This window comes from Drosophila grimshawi, unplaced genomic scaffold (assembly GCF_018153295.1).
Source record: "Drosophila grimshawi isolate 15287-2541.00 unplaced genomic scaffold, ASM1815329v1 contig_1377, whole genome shotgun sequence".
Classification (NCBI taxonomy): domain Eukaryota; kingdom Metazoa; phylum Arthropoda; class Insecta; order Diptera; family Drosophilidae; genus Drosophila; species Drosophila grimshawi.
Genome location: NW_025062900.1, coordinates 4,875,865 through 4,899,312, shown reverse-complemented (window position 1 = coordinate 4,899,312; position 23,448 = coordinate 4,875,865). Strand labels below are relative to the sequence as shown.

The 23,448-nt window shown below is 36.8% G+C and overlaps 1 protein-coding gene across 2 annotated transcripts in view; it reads right to left on the bottom strand.

The window, feature by feature from the left end:
* Positions 1 to 20,629, bottom strand: part of LOC6562776 (protein cappuccino) — a 40,230-nt gene extending 19,601 nt beyond the window's left edge. Inside the window, exons 1-4 of one of the 2 annotated variants that reach the window (XM_032736733.1) lie at positions 20,458 to 20,629; positions 7,930 to 8,380; positions 1,879 to 2,088; positions 1,118 to 1,630 (exon numbers count right to left, since the gene is read on the bottom strand). In XM_032736733.1, coding sequence (XP_032592624.1) covers positions 1,118 to 1,630; positions 1,879 to 2,088; positions 7,930 to 8,281 — 1,075 coding nt within the window. In that variant the 5' untranslated portion in view covers positions 8,282 to 8,380; positions 20,458 to 20,629. Of the gene's footprint in view, positions 1 to 1,117; positions 1,631 to 1,878; positions 2,089 to 7,929; positions 8,381 to 10,640; positions 11,138 to 20,457 lie in introns of those variants that run through there. The other variant, XM_032736734.1, reaches the window with a different exon arrangement.
* Positions 20,630 to 23,448: the final 2,819 nt, after the last annotated feature.

Sequence of the window (23,448 nt, the reverse complement as noted above, 5' to 3'; positions counted from 1 at the left end):
ATATCCTTTGAATAGGTTGAAGTTTTTTACCTTTACACTTTACGAATCGGAACCGGATACAATTCTGATTGACATCCAGATTTATAATGAGATTTTAAAGTCAATAGCTGCACTCGATCCCACAAGGATATATAATCTAAAACATGACCCACATTTGCTGTTAGCCTGTCTTCATCCACTCTCAATGCTGTTTAGAAACATTGTAAATACAGTTATCTTTTGCGTCCTTGAGCATGGGGCAACTTCAATTATCTTTGTCGCAACCTTTTGGGATTCAATGCTGCACTCAAACCGTACAGTTTGGCAAGCACTTGGTCGATGCGTGTGTTTACCTTTGAAATTGGCGCTGAGCACCAGTCAAAAAAAAAAAAAAGGACAAGGCTTTTAGTTGTTTCCACTGCTTTTTTTTTTTTGTTGTTTCGTATTTTCGGACTCAAGGGCCACACACTTGAGCAGACACACATGGCATCGAGTGTGCCACAACAACAACAACAGCCATAGCAGCAGCAGCAAGCAGCAACAACAGCATCAAGGACAACACAGTTAAGCTTGAATCGTGGACCATTCTGGATTGGGTTTGTTAGCGTTTCGTTTATTTGCGACGGGGCCAAGTGGGAATTTGAATAATTCCCGCATTTTGCCAAAAGGCACAAACTGTGCTGCCACCACCCAATCCAGCTAAACCCCGTCGTAATGCGTTTGTAATGGCAAACGGCGACCCCCACGTGACTTTAAACGCCGCCAGCCTCGCCCCGGAATGCGAAATGAGCAAATAAATGCCTGCATTTTGGGAATGGACAATTGCTGGGAGTTATTTTCCAAGCCAGCGCTGGCTTGAAAACGTTTGAACGTTTAAAAAACTGGACTATTTACATATTTATACCTTGTTCTATATTCGAATTTAAAATGGTTTACCAATCTAGCCATATACGAGAATTGGTTTCAAATTACAAATTTAAGGATCGTGGAAAAGCCTCAAAGATAAAATTGAATAATTTCATTTTTTTTTATTTTAGTTTTGATTAATTTCATTTGCTCAATTTAAAAGGAGATTTTGAAACCGAATTTTAGCATACATCCCCTTACCACCCTCCCTCCCACACTTTGTTGAACTCACCTGCTGCTGCTGGTGACGCCTCCGTCGCGCTTGTTGTGGGCGTGGCTGGGGGATTGACGGCAGCACTGAAACGCGATGACAGATTTTGAAGTTCGACCTTTTTGGCCTTGGATATGTTAAACATTTCGCCATTGCCCAGCGGAGAGTCGACGCGGGGCGTTGCAACCGCAACGGAGGCGCCACCGGTTGTTGTTGTTGTGGCTGAGGCTGCTGCTGCTGTAGGCGTTTCAATGGTGGGCGTGGTGGCTGTAGTGCCCAGCACCTGAGCCAGTTTCTTGCCCAGCTGCAGCGCCATTCGCTCGTCCGGCGAACTCTCCGGCGTTATTATCAACAACTGCTGCTGCTGCTGCTGTTGTTGTTGCTGCTGCTGCTGTTGCTCTGCCCCCCGCTCCTGCCCCTCCGCCAGTCGTTCATTGGCAATGCTCAGGTACGTGATGCGACTCAAACTGAGGCAGGCGATTTTATCGGCACGACAACGTCGTTGCAACTCCAACAGATCCTTATTATTGAGATCTGTTTTGGAAAATACATTTTTGGCAGTGTCAGTAAAATATATATCAAATTATTAATATTAAAAAATAAACCTAAAACCATATTTTAAATCTAGATAAGTATTTTATTTCTTATTTAAAAATGTAGATTAAAGGAAATTTCAAAATGCTAATTGGAATTTAACAATATCAAATTCATATTGGATACCAATGCCAAGCAAACATGTGCCAAAGTCGAGTCCAATAGGAATATTGTTTTTGCTTAGTTACCAAAGAGAGAATCAGAATCGTTGCTTGGCGTGGAAGAAGCAGATGAAGAAGAAGAAGAAGTGATGGAAAGGGAGTGCAAGCGTCGCTGCTGCTGCTGCTGGTGCTCGTTCTGCTGCGTCAATGTGGAAGTCGATGCATAGCAGCAATCTTCGCTGCTGCAGTTGTGAAACTCTGCCGAATCGCTGTTGTAGTCCAGGCTAACGACGTCATCTGGCGAAGGCAGCGGCGAAGTAGGAAACAAGTAGAAGAGAAGAGAAGAAAAGAGAGACAGAAGTGCGCACAAGATGAGCTATGTGCACAAGAATTCCACAATTAAACGAAAAAAAAACTAAACTCATTGAATTATGGGTTTATGGAACTCATTGAGAAAACGAAACATGTGTGGACAATATAATAATTAAATAAAAGTAAATAAAAACAAAGCGCCACTGGAAAGCGGCTAACCAACCAGAGAGAGAGAGAGAGAGAGAGAGAAAGAGAGAGAGTGGCAGTTGACACGCTCTCCTATTGGAAAATGGCCACAAACAACAAAACGTAAACTGAAAATCCATAGAGCAAAAAATTATATGGAAAATCCATATGAAAAATGAGCTCAAAAGCACAAAAGGTTACAAATAGTGACAAATGACGGCACAAGAGAAAAACACCAAAAAGAACACAAACGAAAAATGAAAAACCCAAACAAAACAAAACAAAACGCAAGCAGCCAACTCGAAACTGGTTTGGTTATGGGCTAAAGGTAGGCGAGCGGGTGGCCGGGGCAGCGGGGAGAGCAAGAAGTTTCGGGAATGGAAACGAGAACAGCGTCATTTTTTTATGTATTTATTGTTGTTGGTCAAACAAATTGTTTAATTTCGTGCGTGCTTAACAAAATCAAAGCAAATTCTAAAAGCAAAACAAAACCAAAAATTATGAAACAGAACTTTTGTGCAGCACCTGTAATATGTGAATGTGACACCTGCAATAATCTCTTTTATTCACGCTCGCTTGTTTTTTTTTGTTATAGCTTTAAGCGTGAATTTTAACACAACTTTTCACTTTTCACTACATACATTTTCCAATTAGCCGAAAGCGATGACAACGACGACGACTGCGGCGCGACTGCGACTTGAACGATCTGCGCGACAGCAAGCACAAAGCGATACTAACAACAACAAAAAAGAGCAACTGGTTTGTTAGGCCGCCGCATGCATATGTGAGAGAGAGAAGCCGTGCTCACCACACGCGCCTGGAAGTCAAGCCAGCCGCGTTCTGCGCGAGAGCATGCAAAAGAGAGCGTATTAGTGTGAGAATGTGAGAGTGAACAAGAGCAGGTTCGTCACTGTTGGCAGCGGCTTAAAGCTAAAATATAATAAATCAAATGTGAGAGTGAAGAAGAGCCGGTTCATCATTGTTGTGAGCGGCTTAAAGGTGCAATTAAAAAAAAAAACAATGCAAAAACTACAATAAATATGTACAAACCATAACTTATGCATTTTGACTTATTCATGTTAAATTTATCTTGAATATTTTCTTGATGAAAACGCTTAAATAGAACAAATAGAAAACGTGCGTATATTTTAACTGCTAGATGTAACCGTCATGCCGCTTGGCTGTTTTCAAGGCAGTTGTTTACTCTTTCATTCTGTTACATTTTAGTTCTATATTTTGCCGACAGAGAGCGAGAGAGTTGTGTGAATGGCATGATCGTGGAATATACCGTTACTATTCTATTTGTGGATGTGTTGGCTTACATATTAGTGCCGATACTAATGAGTAGGTTTCTGTCTGTATGCGTTTGCCACTGTTATCGGATGTGTCCTCACACGGGTATTTATTTATTTCTATTTTGCGGTCTCCTTTCAATATCAGTAAACTGAGGTGTGGTAAAAATTTTAATGCATTAATCTTTATCATGAGAAATAAAATGACGGAAAATTTTGCGTTGTTTAATTTAATTTAAACATTTAAAAACTTTGTCGTGCATTGATTATGCGAAATTCACAGCTGCTTGTATTATTTTTAAAATTTGAATGAAGTTTTTTAAAATAGATGCCTGAATTGGCAGTCTATTTATAGCTTTGATCTGCGATCTCTGCGCTTCTTTGTATGCTTTTATATTGCAAACTGTCAAGGTGAATTTAAAAAGCTCAGCAAGAGCTTTTACTCATTGGAAGTTTATCTTACTATGTGTTGCATAGTTTTAGGAGACAACAAAAATATCTCATTTTCATTTTCAAATATTGTTATATGTAGAGTCTTGTCCTGATTATATATCAGAATTTGAAAATTACGCTCGAGAGCCAAATAATTAATGAAATTGAAGTGCAGAGTACACAAAACAATTGCGGTAACATAATAACAAATTGTTAACAGCGTTAAACAGTTATTAAAACTGTTAGTCAACAGAGGGAAGGGAAATGAACTAGCATTGTGGAGTGTTGAAAGTTTACAACTTTATATAGAAATGTACAAGGAAAACTATTAAAACTAATTGCCATAAATTTTAACGGCTTGCCACGTGCCGTGCCATCAAAACTCTTTTAACAGTTAATGTGTGTGTGTGTTAGTGTGTATTAGTTTTGCGTGAGCGCTTAATTGAGCACGTTGCCAGTTGTTGTTGTAGTTGTTGGATGCTGCAATGTTTTGACATCAAAATGCTGCAGTTGCCCTCGCAACTAAACCAAAACTAAGCAACGGCGGAGACACTACACTGAGAGAAAAATCATACATGAACTGAGAAAGTCGGTGATATTTCGATCTAATTACAAAATATATGTTCACAAATTTACTAAATTGCTCTGCTCTTTTGTGTAAATGCAGAAATTACATTTATTAAAAATTTATAAAATATTTTTTTTATTATACATATTTTTTTTAAATTATCTTTAATAGTCTTTATCTGACATTTAGAGCAAAATTATGATTATTTAATTTGTTTTTGATTTTTTTAAGTGTTTATATAGTTATTCGTAAATTCCTTGTAATATTTTTCTTATTTTAAATTTAATGCAATATTCGAAATTCGAATTATTTTTGGTTGAGAGTTTAATTTTCAGATTCTAGAGCACATATTTCTGGCGAGTGTAGACACCAGCTACCCCAGCACACCCCCCCTCAAGCGCTAAGCTTATACAAATTTGGCAGGCTCCTTTTTATATTTGTGCAAATGGAGGCCGCGCCGAGTTTTCCAAACGGGGTCCACATGAATTATGAATTTATGCATTGAAAAGAGGCTCCCAAAAAAATACACACAAAAATAAATAAAATAAATAAAAATATGAAGAACAACTTGTTGTGTTGTAAATGCAAAACCAGCATAAATTGAGGGGGCGTGTCTCATTGCTGGTGCTGCTATCTCCGACTGAAAGGGAATTTTTGATAGAGAGCAAATCGCGCCTTGGCACGTTTAAGATTTTTTCGCTGATTTGATTTTGGAATCGGGCCCTGCGCTGCAATGCAAAAAGAAAGAAGCCATGCAGCAATGCCTTTGAATTGCTTTTTGATATAGCCAGCAACAACTCCCTGCCTGCCACTCCCCCAGCAGCCCCAACGCCCTACTTCTGATCAACCTGCCTCTCCTTCCCCAGAACTAGTCCTTCTGCTCAACTGTTTGGCATGGTTGGAGTCTTTGGCAAACAGAGGCAAAGCATCATCCCAAAATTCTCGTTCAGTTTTTGTTGTCGGCGTCAATTTGTATACTCTATATCCGAGTGCATATAAATAATGAATCTGTTAAATATATTGGGTCGTTTAGATTGAAGAAATGGAATGGATTTCCAAGAAATTAATAGGTAGACTTTATGCAATTAAAAAATGTGAATAAAACCTTATCGAATTTTATGCTTTCGAGTTTCAAGTGTTTAATGTCGATCGGTTGTTCGGTCAAAAAATCGGGGAATGTCAAATTTCGATGCTCCACTTTCAATTGGCTTTATTTCGTGTTCAGGGATAGTCGACTTTGGCCAACGTTTTCGATTCTAGTGCTGAGTTTTAATGTGTTAATTTCGATCTGTTTCCCCATCAAGGAATGTGTAATTTGTGTTCTAAATTTGAAATTATTTGAAATGAGTTAAGCAATCAGAGATTGTTGAATTCTCGGATCGATTATGGTGATAAATTTTAATCGGCTTTTTTTTTTATTTTAACTATAGCTGTAGGGTGTACAAAAGTCGTCGTTGTTTGGAGTATATTTGAAATGCGTTTCGGTTATATTTCAATTTGTTTGGCAGAGGCGAAGGCAGCAGTCGAGTTCAAGTCAAGCCTGCAGGTTCATCTTCATTTCTTTTTTCATATCTTTCTTTTTTATTTCAACGTATTTTTTAATAGACAGAGTAGGGCTTTTGAAGTGGGTCTCTGTTCTGTGTGTGTGTGTGTGTGTGTGTGTGTGTGTGTGTGTGTGTGTGTGTGTGTGTGTGTGTGTATCTGTGTGCGTTATGATTGTAAACTTGCCTCGCTTTCAACTGCAGCCAAGTCATATTTTCACTCTCTCTGTATTTGTTGTTTGTTTTTGTTTTTGTTTAAAGCATCTTAAAGATTTTACATGAATAACTAAAATCTATAAATTTTTTATTTCACTTTGCCGATGCGAAACGTAACAACGTCAAGATATTTTTTTTGCCAGCTGAAAACGCCAATAAGTTAGGAGTACGAAAAGCAGCAACAACTTTCCAAAAGGGGCAGGGCAGCAGGACGATGTGCAGGTGGAGGAGCAGCAGAGAAGGGTGTTGCATATACGCCATGGTCGAAACAAAACAACGGCAGCAGAAAAGTACAGCTCAGAAATTTTCTAAAAGTCCAATGAAAGGAAAAATCAACAAAAACATGCAGACCAAAAGCGAAATAGCAATTTTATTTTCTTTTTTCGAAAATGGAGAGAAAACTGGAAAACAAGAGCAAAAAAAAAAAACAGCAAATTTCATAAAACTTCGATGAAAAGTTTTCGATATTTTTTGTGTTTATTGTTTTCCGAAAAAACTTGCACGAAAATTCCTATTTAAACTGCGCTTAAATTGAAATAAGTCGACGGGAAAATCGAGCGAGAGGGCGCCAGGGCGAGGAAAAGGAGAAAGAGAAAGAGAGAGAGAGAGAGAGAGAGACAGAGGGAGTACTGAAGAGCTGAACAATAAAACAAACATTAGTAAAAGTTAAGGAAAAGAACAAAATGTTGCCGCACAGGTTAAAGATATTATATATATATATATATAGAATAAATGAACTATGATTATGATAGACCCGCTTTAATGAATATATATTTTAATAAATATAAGCGAACAATGGAAAGCTATAAAAATTATAAATTAGTATTCAGTTGCAGTTCCGCTTTTAATATGACAACCTGGCCTATAACTATATATTACTATACTAAAAAAGCCGAGAAGAATTAGTGAAAAATAAGAAATTATTTTATAGCCACCATTTTAAATATTTCTCGTGTTTTTTTTTTCAATTTCCAAATGAGATTCTCTTCTTCAGTTGATTACTGCGACTCAGTTAAACTTAAAATATATCAGAAAAATGTATCCATTTCATATTAGATTAAATGTCATAGCTCATCGAACAAAACTGAGCCTTATAGCCAGAGCCAGCTTAATGGCTGATAATAAAGTAAATAAAGTCTTTATAAAAAGTATATTTATATACTATTATTTTATCCATATGATTTAAGTTTAAGGTTGATCAAAAGGCAAATCTTAAACCTGATTTAGTTGTTCTTATTGCTGACTCTGCTATAATTCTCTGCAGATATTTGAAAAATTTTTGTTTTAATTCCAAATCGAGTGCAACTTTTTAAAGAGAGCTCAAATATTTATTGTTTTGGTTGCACAGCTGCATTAAAAAGTTAAAAGGCAAAATGATGTTAGTCGGTGACATGATTTGCCCGGTTTGAGGTTTAGACTGCAACATAAAAAAACAACAAAATAAAACAAACTTTCGTACAAACTGAATTGGAGACAACGGAAAAAAAACGAGTAAAGTAATAACAATCAAAAACAAAAACTAAAAAGTGAAAAAAAAAGAAAAAAAAAAAAGAAGAAAAAATATTTCTGGTAAACTTTGAAATTGACTTACGAAAATCCATTTGTTCCACGCTGGCATTCAATTGTCCAGTCTCCACTTCCGCTGCGCTCCACTCGTGAATTGGCGACGCCGCCAACGAAGTGGGCGACACGGGCGTGCTAGCGACTGTTGCCTGCAGGAATGCGTCCCGGATTCGCTTCTGGCTAGCCATACGGCTGAAAACTCGCGCCCGACTGCTGCGTCGCTGCTCCTCCGCTGCTGGTTGGGGCATGCCCCCACCAGGTTGCGAATTGTGTGTCCCAACGGCGGCCAGTCGCAGCAGGCTGCCCGACGCTGCTGCTGACTTTTCAAGAGCAGCGACGCCGCCGCCGCCGCCGCGGTTCTGGCTGTGTGCATTGCCCATTGAAATTTCACTCCAGGTCGATGTGGAATTGGAATTGAGATGGGGACTGCAACTGGAATTGGGACTGACTCTCGAACTTGGTGTCGGTTTTCCTGACGGCTGCAAAAGAGACGAGAAGAAGAGCAAAAGAGAAGAGAAGTTTACGAAAATCAATTAAAAAAGTTTTCAATCAGCTGCATTTTTTGGGGGGGTTGGTTGATTTTCGACTTTTGCTTATACCCTGTAAACAGTAAAAATTGTGGTATATTGTTGTGCATGTTATGTTATGTAATGAATGAGCAGGAGGAAAATAAAACGTTTCAGTTTGACACTCAAATAAGTCGTCAGCTATCTTGATTATTCACAGACCAAGAACATTTAACTTTAATTTCAGTTATACAGGGTATGCTGATAGTCGCGCACACTCCCAAATGGTGCATTGTTACGTGGTTTATTTTGATTGCAGTGGCCAACGAAAGTTTTTTGGCTCGAAAATGTTGCAGAAATATGAAATGAAATGAAATGAATTAGTTGCACAGGTAGCTGGTTGACAAAAGTTGCTGCTTCAGTTGTTTGATTTATAAAGGTATCATATACACTATATATAACTATATATATATATATATATATATATATATATATTGTTTAATGGTAGTGCTGTGGCAACTTGGAACTTGCAACAAACTGTAAATTGAATTTTGAACTTTTACCTTTCCATTCCAATGATCATTAAGCCATAAAGCATTGCTGCAGCTTGCAAAAATATTTATTGATTAAATACATTTTGCCACATTTTGGGAAACGTATTCATTTATTTTCCCATTAAATTAAATATCGGGATAATATTAGAACTATATGCAGCTCAAGTATTTTATTTGTAGTCAGGAGTCGAGGATAAGGACTATAAACATTTTGTTCATTGAGATTTATCCAAAAAATGAGTAGGAAAATAGAAAAGCTAAAGAAAAGCTCCTATTATTAAATCTTAACTAATTTTCGTATTTATTATTTGGCAAAGTTCTTCAAAGTCTGTTCTGAAAGTCTGTGAAGTTTAAGTTCCAGCGAATTGTGCATATCAAAATTCATGTACTCATTATAATATTTTTCCAAAACATATTTTAACATAACAAACAAGAACCAAATAATTAATGAACTCCGAATAATGAAAAACAATGATTTAATAAAAAATGCACAATAATATGTGGACTTCAATTAAACTTAACTACACTTTTCAATTTAATAATTAATAATTTAATCGGTTTTCAAACTCAAGCATTTTGTAGTGAAGTTTGTAAAGCACTGAAAAGTTGGAGGAAAATCATAGATATCGGATCACAATAATACAAAGCTTTCATTGGAAAAATCTGTCGAATTTGAAATTTATAGCCTTGATCTTGCTTGTTAGACATAATTTGTGGTATTTGTGAATGATTTTGATTGAAAATACAAACACGCCCGTAACTTGGTTCAGTCTAAGGCCAAGAAGTCGATAAATCATAATTTACTGTTCATTGAACTGCTCGATGCCATAATAGATATTGATAATATTAACTCTGCACACTTCATATCTATGTCTATATATTTTAATGCGGATATCTTGTAAGTCATTTTGGCATTTTATCGCTAACTGATAAGCTTCTGGTTGATAATGGTTACAAGCCAAAAAGGAAAACCTTGCTTGAAAATTAATAAGAACTAAAAATACTCGTAAGAATTTGCCAATTAAATTCAGTTTAATTGAATCACACAATTTTAAGGCGCTCTCTTCTTGCATGTGTGACGTCAGAGCTTTCTCTCTCTCTCTCTCTCTCTCTCTTCTAGCGCTCACGGCGCCTACATAAATCACAATAACAAAACAAATTAGCAACAATTTTTATTTTATCGTTCGGCCGCCTTGTTTTTATTATGCAGCTAATTGAAAATACCTGAGGCGTGGTCCAAAAAGGGGTGTGTGTTGCGGGGGGCTGTTGTTAAAAATGTTTTTGGCCCCAAATTAATTGGTAGCAATAAATTTGTTGTTGCTTGTTGTCCTGGACACGAACGGAGCTCGTTGGGCGGGGCAAAAAGGGAGGCGTTTTATTTTTTGTTGTGGTATTCCGCCCACAGTGAGTCACCTTGCACTGCATAATGAGAAGACTAAGAAATATTTGTGCCTCTTTTTTTGTCCTTAGCACAAATCACTTTTCAATTATGAACAGAGAGAGAGAGAGAGAGAGGGAGAGAAGGGAGGCAGGTGGGGTGGGGTGGAATATAATGACGAAAACACTTTGGAGGCTTAATTGTGTCAAAAGCGCAATTTAGTGCAATTTGGTGAAATGAAAGCGAAAGTGAAAAGCGACAAATACACAAATACACACACACACGCACACACACTACAAACCTGAGTCGCACTTCCGGTGCAATTTATACAAATCTGTTTCTCTGAGGAGCGTTGTTTCTCTTGTTGTTGTTGTTGTAGTTGTAGTTGTTGTTGTTGGTTGTGTGCTAATGCGGCAAGTTCGTGACAGTCTCAATTTCCGCTCTCAGTTTTCTCACTCTCTCGCGCTCGCTCACTCTCACTTAAATGCATTTGGCTTGAGCCAAACGGATTTGTGCATTAGGAAATGAAAGAGACTCGATTTTTTACGTTTTCGCATGGCCAGCAACATCAAAATTGTGAAGAAAAAAACAAACACACTTTTTTATTGTTTCCTCGGAAGTGCGAAAATAAATACAGCAATTGCAACGGTAACTGCAGCTGTCAGAAACGTGAACCGAAGTGTCAAATGCACTGCACACACACACAAACACACACGTGAGCACAGCACGAGGCACTCTCGTGTCGGCTGCAGACGAAGCTAGGTTTTCGCCGCAATCAGCTGTTATATGCGCTCTTCTCCTGTCCTAGGACAACAAGTAAAAATGCCGGCGAATTCAGGCGAAGCGACAACTGGAAAAATCGATGGCATACTGCCGGCCAAAGCAGCAATACTGGCACATGCCAGCCGTTTGGTGAAGCGAGAGAGAGAGCGCGCTGCGCACACACACTCTGAGAGAGCAGAGCGAGAGAGCGAAGCGTGCGTGAAGAGCGCAAACAACGATAACAGCTGAGCGCTGCTTGTGGACGATTTTTGTTTTGGGTATTTGAGTTGCGCCTATGCGCTGCAAGTCTACAAATGAATACTATTTGAAAAGAGTTAAAATTGAACACCTAATGCAAAATATGGCATTTATTTTATTAATTATACGTTTATTCAAGATGGCTTAAGCCTAAGTGCATTTGTGCATGTGCCCGATTGTAGCGCATGTTTGCTATCTATGCAGCCGAATTATGCGCCTAATTAGCATTAAGAGCTTGTGGACTTCACTTCGGGTTAAGCATTCGGCGTTTAAAATGACTCATTGTCCAGTGACAAAATAAAAACACAAACCCCAAAAACAAACCCGAACCCGAACCCAAAAAACAAGCATAAAAAAATCGCAATCGCTGTTTTTTATGAGCTTTTGTGAGACTTAAACAGTGATAGCTCCACACCGATCCCTGCGCCCCTTATCTGTGGGGGTGGGACTGCACCCACATAGAAAATTTCAAAATGCAAATAGGCACAAGTACATGATATAAAAATAAATTTCATTTACTCATTGGTTAAGTGACGATAAAATGTTTAGCACTCTCTCTCTTTCTCTTTCTCTGTTCCCCACTCTCTCTTTCTCCCTCTCGCACTGTGCAATCTCTTTCCTCGCTAAATTCTCAACTTTTTGTATTGCTCATTGGACACATTTTGTTGCTGTTATTCAGTGGTCAACTTTATTGGACTTTATTTTTTTTATATTTTTCGAATTGATAAACAGCATATAGGGGAAGGGAAAATACAAAAAGTGAATAACCGAAGCTTGAATGCGCTCACGATGCCATAAATAATGCATGACGAGGTTCGCAAGTGAAGTACCCCCATCTGAAGTACCCCCATCTGTGATTTTTGCTGAGTTAGATGTGGGTTCAGTCAACCTGATAAGCCTCACTGAGTATATATAAAATATAATTGTACGGATTGATATGGAACCTTTTTATTTATGTAAATACAGATGACCTTTAATCGGTAAATTACTGCATACTATACTGCTTAGTAGTAATAAAATTATTAATTGAATTTGGAAACAAAATCAAAACAAGGAAATTCACTTAAGCATCAGTAAAAAATAATCTCAATTCCATTATTTGGGCTATAAAATGTTTTGAATTTAGGTTCCAATTCCGATTCTGAATTCCGGTTTGACATCCTGGTTATGGTGTATATATATTGTAATGCATTTATGCCATAAAGTTTGTTAATTTTCTTTGTCTTTGTAATATGACATTTGAGATATGAGAAAGTAGGAGGAAATTCTCATTTATTATTTTTATATATCTATTATAGCTTACTTTATTTTTGATATCGAACTTTTATATTGAAAAATAGTGTGTCAATTATATACATTTAAATATTATATTATATACACACAAATATTTACTTTAATGTGTTTAACTATAGATATTAATATTTATATTTATTCTTTAGTTTTTCATAGAATATTGTGTAGGGTATTTGTGTTGTTTGTGTGGCGGCACTTTGCTTGTTTGGGAAGCGTTAATTTTTTTGTTACTCTCTGAATTTTGTTTATTTCTGTTTATTCTTGTTATTATTGTTCTTTTTTTTCGCACATTTTGCTGGTTTGTTTGTTTTGTGGGTCACGAGTGTGTCAATTGAAACAACTTGTTTTTGTTGTTGTTGTAGTTGTGGTGGTTGTGGTTCTTGTTTATTGTGGTTGTCTGTTTGATAAGCCGTTTTTAGCCGAGCAGCTCCGATAAGGCAATCGACTCGAGTGGTTAGTGCAATATTATTGTGGTTTCTTGTTGTTGGGGGATTAGCTGGAAGATATGTGTGGTGGTGTTACTGGTGGTGCTGCACGTAGCAATTGCTGCGCTTACGCATAATGAGTGCGTGCCTCATTATGAGTGGCAAATGTTTTAATTAGCGGCTGCCGCTGCAACAAGCATCTAGAGAGTCTCATAAATGCACTTGACTAATGAACAATGCAAAAGTTTAAAAGTCATTTAATTAATGTGTGCAAGGGGGGGGGGGGAGATTGGGGATTAGGGGGCTGAGGGGGTTGGCGCCTCTGGGACGCCGTTGAGCATTTTGACACATTGTTTGACAAATTGCCAGACGCACGATAAACTGGCAGTCAAGTTAACAAAATCATCAAAGCTGCAACACGAGCAGCAGCACACAAAGTTTAATAGCCAACAGCCAACTAAAGCTGCTAAGCAAGGCAACAGTAACCACAACAAAAATAGCTGCAACAACAACGATGCGCGCACACAGGTGCAACATCAGCAACAAACACAAACACAACAATGTTGCACAAGCGACAACAAAAACTTCTCCTGCGGGCGAAGCGAACAACTGCCTTTCAGTTGCTGCTGTTGCAGTTGCACTTGCTGCTGCTGTTGTTGTTGCTGCTGTTGTTGCTCTTGCTGCTGCTGCTGCTGCTGCTGCTGCTGCTGTTGATGACAACGCGGAAGAGCGTCGCCATTTCAGTGCCACGCGGCGTATGAGCAATGGCAAGCAGGGTTGTTGCAAACAGCAGCAGCAACAACAAGCAACAAAAAAGCACAACTAATCGAGGAATGCCGACTTTTATATACCCTTTGAATGTAACTTTTTAAGAAAATCAACGATTATTCCTATATGATATAGCGGTCTGTTGTTAATTATATATTGCCAAAATGTTAGAAGCAGTTTGAAATTGAGGACTGGAAATGAATTTCAACATATTTTTAGAGGAACCGATAGTAACTGTAAACATAGTGTAATAAAAAGTACAGTACAGTTTATAATATAATATAGTAGAGAGAATTCTTTCACATACCGTAACAGAAACCCAAAAATACGCTTAATTTTGAAGTATATTCTTAACTAGAAAATTAGTTTTGTATACTTGGTTATAAACAAGTTTTTTATAGAAGAACTTATATTGATGTTGTTGTTCGATAGTTCCCATGAGAGTTATATATAGGATATATGCCAAATTTTAAAACTGAGCAACTAGAGAAAAACAGACAGACGGGCAAGATTATATCGACTTAACTATTGATGTTCAGCAAGAATATGCATACTCTTTGTGGAGTCAAAAATCGAACCCTTCTTGCCGCACACACCTCAGGACAACTTGATAATACCCAATACAAGGGCATAACAGCAACAACATCGGTGAAACAGGGCGAACAGCTGCTGCAGCATCGTTGCCGCTGCAGGGTGGCTACTGTATTCGCACTCAGTCCAGTCTCAACAGGACCACTCCCCCCGTTCTGGCAATGCTGTCGCGTTTGGGATATACAATGACAAAGTCAGTTATGGTCAATAAAATGCAATGTGTAAAGCGACAATGACGACAACAACAGCAGCAACAACTTGCAACAACAGCAGCAACAACGACAACGGCAACCCGCGTCTCGGCAACCAGCCAACAGATGGCGCTCATGTCGCCCAGTGGCCATTGGGCTATGTATTGATGAGCGCGTGAGTTTTTGCCTCGCTGCTCAGCAACTAAAAACTATTGCACCAAATATTGCACACCGATAGCAAGTGAATTAGTTGAGATATAGCCAAATCAAGTAAATAATAAACGTAGTTAAATATGTCAAACGGAGTTCAAGAAAATTATTAAAAACATTGTAAAAGGAATAAAATAAACGCTGCTTTTGCAATCGTTTTTGTTTAAAGTTAAAATATATTTAATGGGGTTTTTGAATATTTATAGTTTCTCTACTATAGTGTGATATATTAATATTAATTTACACAATAAATATATCAATTATTTAATAATTTAACATTAATAATGCAAATGTTTTCTGCAAAATATTTGCTGACAAACATTGAAGAAATATTGTAGCTGTTTCTGGCCATTTATAATCTTGTAATATAGTCTGATATATGTCTTATAATATATCCAATACTATAATCAAATATTTGCCAAGTTAAATTTAATTAATTTAATCACTACTTCAGATATCTATTATATCTATACAATATAAAAACGACATTAAGAAACAATCTGAAATGTTTTTGAGCATTGGAACACGTATTTCATTAGTCAGTTTTTGATGGGTTCACGTGACCATCGCTAGGGCGACTTCCATCGTTCATCGTGCTGGTTCTATCGCTTTATCGCATTGGGCGTTTAGGGGCGTTATGGGCGTGACCAATGACTGTGACTATCCACGCGGTTAATATCGTTAAAGCAAACAACGGGCTAGTTGATGCCGGCTGAACGCGCTCCAGGGAGCAGCAAATCGTGACGGGAACAGGAACGGGAATGGGAATGGACAGAAGGGCAGACGAGGGACGAGGGAGGAGAGAAGATGTAAAGTTGACGGGCATCGATGTGACCATGCTTAGAGCGCTTAAGAGTGGGCGTGGCCCAGCGCCTCTCTTACAAAGTTGACATGCAATTGCGTGCAGCAGCAACGAAAACAAATATAAAAATTGTAATCAAGATTTAATACTCTTTCAGGTAAGTTCTCAGCACTCAAAGTGTCTCGCATACTGTAAACTTAAGAAAAAGACAGCTAAATAAATTTGAAAAAGAGCTCAAAAGGTATTTTAATTTCTATGGAACTTAAGTTCTAATTTCACACTAGAGTAACTTGGTCGAAACTCATTGGATTTTCAAGGTATGTAAATTAATACAGCATTAAAGGTTGGTCAATGTTTTACCCCTAAATCAAAGCTAAATTTAAAGTTTAAACTAGCCATAAAAACCATGGCTTGTATATCATAGTTTGACCTCTAAATCAAGCTGACATTTTAAGTTGCTTACGCAATTTATCAGTCATATTTTTGTTAAAAATCAACCGATTTTCAATAGCTATGGCGCTTTGATCGTATAAATGCTGAGCATATCTCGCTACAACTCTGTAATACCCTCAAATCGAATGGGAAACATTTGCATTGACTGCTTTGGGGGCATTCAGCATACGCAAAATTCACAAAGATAGAAAATGTGAAAACTCACGATTTGCTGGCAATTGGAAATTATTTTAAATTATGGCTGTGGCTGGCGCTTTTGTGGCATGGCATTTGAGCCGCATGCTAACCCCAATTCCCACTATGTCAGCAGCAGCAGAAGCAGCAGGAACAGCAGCAACATCAGTAGCCAAATGTTGTGGCAAATTGTGGGGTGTGTAGCTGGACTTGGTTTCGCTTCAGCAGATTATCTGGTCACATGCATTGTAATTTGAGTGCAGCTACCCAAAATTTTTGCTTAAAAGATGAAAATGTTTTGTTGTGCGCAAATTAATTAAAACGCAACGCGTCGACGGTGCCAAATTGAGCGAATGTTAAAAATATATCAACAGTAAATTGACGTCCAACACATTTAAAGTGTATTTACACACGCACACACCTGCACACACACCAGCACACACACCAGCACACACACTCGCACACCTGCACAGAGAAAAAACACAAGCTGAAATCATAAAAAATGTATTCCTGACTTCAAGTTGAAAAAGCGTCACAAATCTTAAGCCAAAGTCTTGCTTGAATTAAGTGCGCTTATTCTGCTATAAATGAGCTTCAGCATAAATATTCTTTTTTTGTATTTTAAATGCATTTGATGTGTTTTTCGCTGTGTGCATTTGAGTGGATTTACACCCGTTGTCCGTTTCAGCTGCGTTGCAACTTTAATTGCTTTGGTGGTTTGGGCCAAATTAGATTCTGCGGTTTTGTCGCCAGTTCACCGTTAGCCACTTCATCGACCCACAATTGAGCAGAGCGTGCATTCATCTTGCATCCATCCGCAAGGCGATCAGAAAATTGCATGTGAAAAATGGACGCTTCTGATGCAGATGCTGACGCTTTAATTAATGTTGTCGATGCTGTTTATGCGCTCCACTCAAGTGGAGCTTCACGTGGGGAATGTGGCACGAATTGGTTGGCAAATGTTTGATCTAATTGCATTTGGCTGTTAAGCATTAACAAATACATTTCATTTCGTAATAAATAGAATTGGTAATGGAATTGTTTTCAAAACAGCTCCCAAAAAAAAAAAGGGAACGGAAATGAATAGTTAATATTAAAGAGAATTAAATTTGTTTACTGAAAATGTTAGCTGTTGCTTTTGTTTAATTTGGTTAATACGAAACGCTTTAAAACTTGGCAACAAATTAAATGTGGAAAATATAAAATGGGATAATCTGAATCTGTTTCTGAAGTATGTAGTAGGAATATCCTACAAATTGCAGCTTACTGAGACAGACAGACGAATAGATGAACTATATTTGATATGACTGATCAATAGTATATATACTTAATACATAAACTTAAATTGCAACTTTATTATACTTTTTCACAGATACTTTGGACGGACAATGAATAAATGCTGAGTGTTGAGGAAACAAAAAGAAAATAGCTAAATTGTATTTCAACGACTGACAGATCTTTAACTTATATCCAAATTGGAAGCAGCTCTTGACAGAAACCAAAAGCAAATGTCAAAAAAATTTGTATAACGGAATACTTCTACGTCAGTAGCTGTAGCTGTGTATATTTATTTTTAAATGGTATTTTTTTTGTCAATCTGCACCTAAATTTGAGCCACCCGCGAGACATTTGGCATACGACACTGCTTTCCGACTAAATGCTTTCGTTATGGACGTGAGCCTAGCTAAATACCGACCCCTAAAATACCAGCCCCCAAAAACTTGATTTATTTGTGATACGCAAAAGAAAAAAAAAAGCGAGAGATGGCTGAGTTCCAGGCTGTACTCCCTCTAGCCTGCGGCTAGCTGACTGTGAGCTGTTGGCGTCATGTTTGTGTTTGTTATTGGTCGGCATTTGTAAGCCTAATCCTAATGCTCTCTAATTACACTGGAGGCGCAGACGTCTCTCTGTGCTAGGCAACTGTGCTCACTGTCCCCACTTGTTTGTTGCCTACTTTACGGCTACTTATCACTTTTTGTGCGTCTGTGTGTGTGTGCTTGGGTGTGTGTGAGTGTGTGTGTTTTTAACTTGAATTGCCTGTCAAGTGGTTTCATTGGGCCTAAGCCAAGGTTGGCGTTTAATTATTTGCCCGCTGGCCAGGTTGCAGCTATCAAATCAGACGCCGACTAGGAAACTGACTCAGAGGCCATTCAACTGGTCAGCGGCAGAGCGAGTACGGTGAACACTCTAATATAACACCCAAATTATATGTGCTTTTGTGTAAAGACACAATTAAAATTAATAAATGAAATAATCAATGATTTTAATAGACTGCAGAAATAGTTTTCTATTTTGTTATGGGTTTTCTTTATTCATTACTATTCAATCAAATTCAAGACAATTGTCTAAAGTCAAATTAAGTTTCTGGCAGTTTAAATTATCGAAGGATCACTGTACTTCCACACTCAAATATCCTTGTCGTCAACAACGCGAGAATTTCAAACACTTAAGCTGGTGCTTCGAGACATGTACTTAAACCATTTTGTGTAATTGGCGGGTAGAATTTGCAAAGTGCTCATGTGAAAATGTGAAACGGAAACACACAAACAGAATTATCTGTGATTATATATCTGTCATTACATATAATACACAATAACAGAATCAATTCCGCGTTGAGTGTATTATTAAATCAAATTTTCCATTTAGAATAATAATACTATTTTAATAACTCTGTTCCTTGGTCCTTCTAGCTACTATCTAATCTCTCCAGTTAAGTAAATGTCTTGGTGCAGTGCGCAGTACATATGTCGAAGCTGGCCGAATCGGATCATCATATTATATAACTGTCAAACAATTGGTCGAAAGATGATTTGAAACTCATTAATAATGCGTGCTATTTACACTTCTAAGATTTAAACTATATCATATATGATATAGGAATAATTGCTTTGCCTTTTCTGTTCATAGTGAAAATTAGCTCCGCCAGGTTGACATCGGTCAGCTATATTAATTTAGCGTCGACTTGCCAATGATATAATCATCCAATGATATAATCATCCAATGATTTTGGCACCTTTTTTGCATATATAAATATATATATATATATAGATTTGTAAGTCCTTATCAACCAAATCGAAATACTTTAAGGTACAGCTGGGAAGACAACGCGTCGTTATCAGTAAGCTCCAAGGTGTACTTAAGCTAAACAAAGGTCTACTTAAACATTACAAAGCATTTTAAACTGTGAACCCAACGGCAGACAGAGTGTCCCGAGCAGTGACAATGCCACTTCGCTATTGTCGCCCAAAGGATCGAGGCGAGAGGAAGACAGAGGTATGCAGAGGAGGGCGTGGCATACACTTAACAAGCATTTATATTTATTTGTAGATATACATATACATATATTGCATATATCTGCATAAATGTATATGGTTTTTTAGGTAGCGCCGTCGCGTAAATTTATGATGGGTACCACAAATGGCGGCACACCCCCAACTGCCCTGGCAGCTACCCCCCGCACCCCACCCGCGGCTATTTTGGTCGAGTGTGGCAAAGCCACAGTGCAAACAGGGCCGCCAAAATGGCAAGCAATAAAAATAATTGCAAATTTCGAAATTTAAGTGTAGGCGTGTTTGCTACGTTTAAAGTATGCTCCCCTCCTCCCTGGGCACCTGCCTGCTGATGCTACAGCCAGCATACATACAGCCCCCCAGCCGCTGCCCCGCTGCCCCACCCACTTCTGTGCTGCACAAACAATGGGCAACGAGGCGAATGCTCAACGTGCTGGAAAATCAGCGAGTCGCGGTTGTTCTTCTTCTTTTTTTTTCAGTTGTTGTTCGCTCTTTTTTTTTTTTTTGGTGTGGCAAGTGTTGTGTGTGTGTGTGTGTGTGTGCTGCGTATTGGTCTGGGTTTGTGCCGCTGTGTCTGCATGTGGCTTACAATCTGTTTCGCAACTCACGTAAAATATAAGGTAATTTGTGGAAATTTGATGTTTATCGTAAATTGTTTTTTATTTGCGCAATGTCACCATTTGCGGTTTCCCAACACACACACACACAAAGACTTGCACACCACTCACTCACACACACACACACACACACACACACACACACAAACACACACACACCGAGAGCGGGGGCAATACTCGCACAGCTGCCACACACCCATACACACCCGTACACACACGCATATATAAAAGGGCGGCCATTTTTTAATTGTTTCGCAAAACAATTGCAACATTTTTCAATTTACCTGCACCTGCACCACAGCTCTGCCTTTGATGCCACTTTTTGTTGCTCTTCTCGTTGCACTTTTTGCTTCTCTAGTGTAAAGTGCTTGAAACACGTGCTTGAGTATCAAATAGATAAAGAGCAGCAGCAAAATTGCGATTATCTCACTGATAAAACTCCATTTATGAATTGTCATTTTTTCGATAAGTTTTTATTTCCGGCTGTTTAGTATTAATGTAGATATGTTTCATATATAATAAAAAAAAACCTGCCCAGTTCAATAAAAAAGCCGCCTACTTGTAGAGTTTTACATTTATGTTTATTCATATCGTATTATGCATATATAATATCGTTTATATATATATATAGTATGTATATATATAGTAATTATCAGCTAAGTTATAGTTAAAATTTAGTTTAAGTAAAATGCTTGGAACGCCTGGCGACCAACATCTACATACACAAATCGAATTTATAATTAGTAATGCATATTATGTATTATAGTTTAATATATATATATATGTTTTTTTTTATATATATCTATATCAGCCATTTCTGGGACCGTTTTCTAATAGTTTACAGAGTGAGAGAGAGTTTTGAGTTTTGAGAAAATGAAATAACAGGACGACTTTAATTGGACATCAAATCGTTAATTGCTTAGGCTACTTACACTGCTCTTGTTGTTGGACTATTTTTGACTTGAGTTACACTTTTTGCTCTCATTTTTCATTATCTTATAATTAACACATAGATTTGACTGCTTATGCTTACTGCTACCTTAAAACTTAATTACAAATTAAATGTGGCAAATAGAACATGGAAAAATCTGGTAATTTTTAGTTGCTTATCTTTTTCTCAAGTGTGTCAAAAATCACAGGAATAAATTGGAATCGTTGTGGGAATTTAAAGAATTTAAATTTCTTAATTAAAATTCACAGAAAATCATATTATCAACTTATTTAACAGAAAACTCTACAAAAAAGCCCAGGAACTTTATTAGCTACCAATTATGATTTAAAATTTGACTGGAATTCAAAAAGCATTTTTCATTTTGCTTTTATTAAATCTCAACGCATTTTCTATTCGACTTTTTTCTTTGTTTCCATTTTTCATGTATTTTGTTTTTTATATTTTCATGTGTATTTACATTAATTAATCCTTTTTTTTTTGTATTGCATACTACAATAATTTATATTTATTATTATAAATTGTATCAATATTTTGTATATACAATGAACTTATAATTAGTTGCTTATTTTAAATGTAATTCTTTTGCTTAACATATTTTCGTTTTTTATGCATGCTTTGCATAAATTGTTTAAAATACTGTTCAATCATTCATCATTATATATTCATGTAGATTTTTTTTTTTACTTTTCTTTTATGCTATTTTTGAGCATACCCTGTACCCAGAAAATGAATAAAATACGTACTATAAGCTTGTAGTAATATATAAAATAGATGGAAGAATAAAAATTGATTAAATATAAATTTATCAACGAAATCAAAGATTTCAAATATTTTAGGATTAAGGATCAGTAAAATGGACACACTTCGTTATTTGGTATACATATCTTTCAGCAAGTCCTAAACTTTAATTACTCAAATCCATTTTGTAATTAACCTAAGCCTTGGGCTTTAATACTGGGCACAGGGTATCTCAGTATTAAACTGCTTTCGCATGGTTTTTAGTTGCGCTTATTTAGCTTTCTTTTCAGTATTTAAGTTGGTTGTAGCAGATATCAAAATAAATGCCTCAATTATGCTTTGGTGGAATATTTGAAAGGTTTTTGCTCATACGTTTCTTTATTTACCTAAAAATAATAAAATTGGGTAAACTCTTCTACCAAACTTATTTTCAGTTTATATTTTGCACATAGCCTTTAATAGTTTACCATACACATTTTATATTTATTCTAGCTACAGAAAACGCAGCGAAATAAAGCAAGAAAAAACTAATAAACATATTCTGTAGTATTTTATTGTGTATATATACAACCCATTTTAGTTGCCATGGACACTAAATGAAAATTGTTTTTAGATTTTGTTTGGTTAAATGGAAAAGTGCGTTTGAAAAATTGCTTATAACTAAACGTGCAAGAGATTAGATTATGAATATTCTGTGAGCAATAAAGCCTGTCAAAATCGTACTATAAATGAAAAATAGAAAACATGAATATATAACAAATACGATATTCTTGTTTTCTATTTCTCATTGGACGTTTGCATGCTGAAAAAGATATTTTACTCTCTACTAGGGTCTAATAATGGCTATTAGATGTGGCGTGCCGAAATTGAAACTAAATTTTAATTAAAATTAAATTGATAATTGCATGCAATGTCGAAGATTGAATTTATAGAACAAGTTTTCAATTGTAGATCTAACATTGTCGATTAGATGTTTAAACAAAATGTAGTTGCAGCCTGGCTTAAACAGATCTGATTTTGGCCTCATAAGGAGCAGAATACACAGAAAAAATATCCATACTGAAATCAAGAATATTTTCTGGACTTAAAAGTGCACAGAGTAGCGAAAATGATGCTCTAAATTTGCTTCATAGTTTCTTTAATAAATTAGACGATTTTGTTGTGTCTTGTTTTGTATATGATGAGTTTTTTCTTTGTATTTTATTCTCATTTGCTTAAATTTGGGATTAAATGCTTATTTAAGGATTTCTCATGCTGGAATGCAATTTTGTTCTCTCTATTTTTGGTCTATGTGGCATTAAATGCAATTCGCCAGCTTATTTCAGTTGGTTGTCGGTTAAATATAAATTAGTTTGTTGATTGTACTTGGATTTCGAAAAACATAATTCAAGTCCCGCCATTTTTATCGGCGTGAATTAACATTTAAATTGCATTGTTGACGAGTTTGGTATATATTGTTGATTAATTTGAATGTGATATTTGAGGTTTGTTTATATTTTCTAACAGAAGTTTTATAACTGTATATTTCGATAGGTTTCCCGGTTTTACCTTTGCGTCGTTGCCATTAGAAATTTAATAAATATCT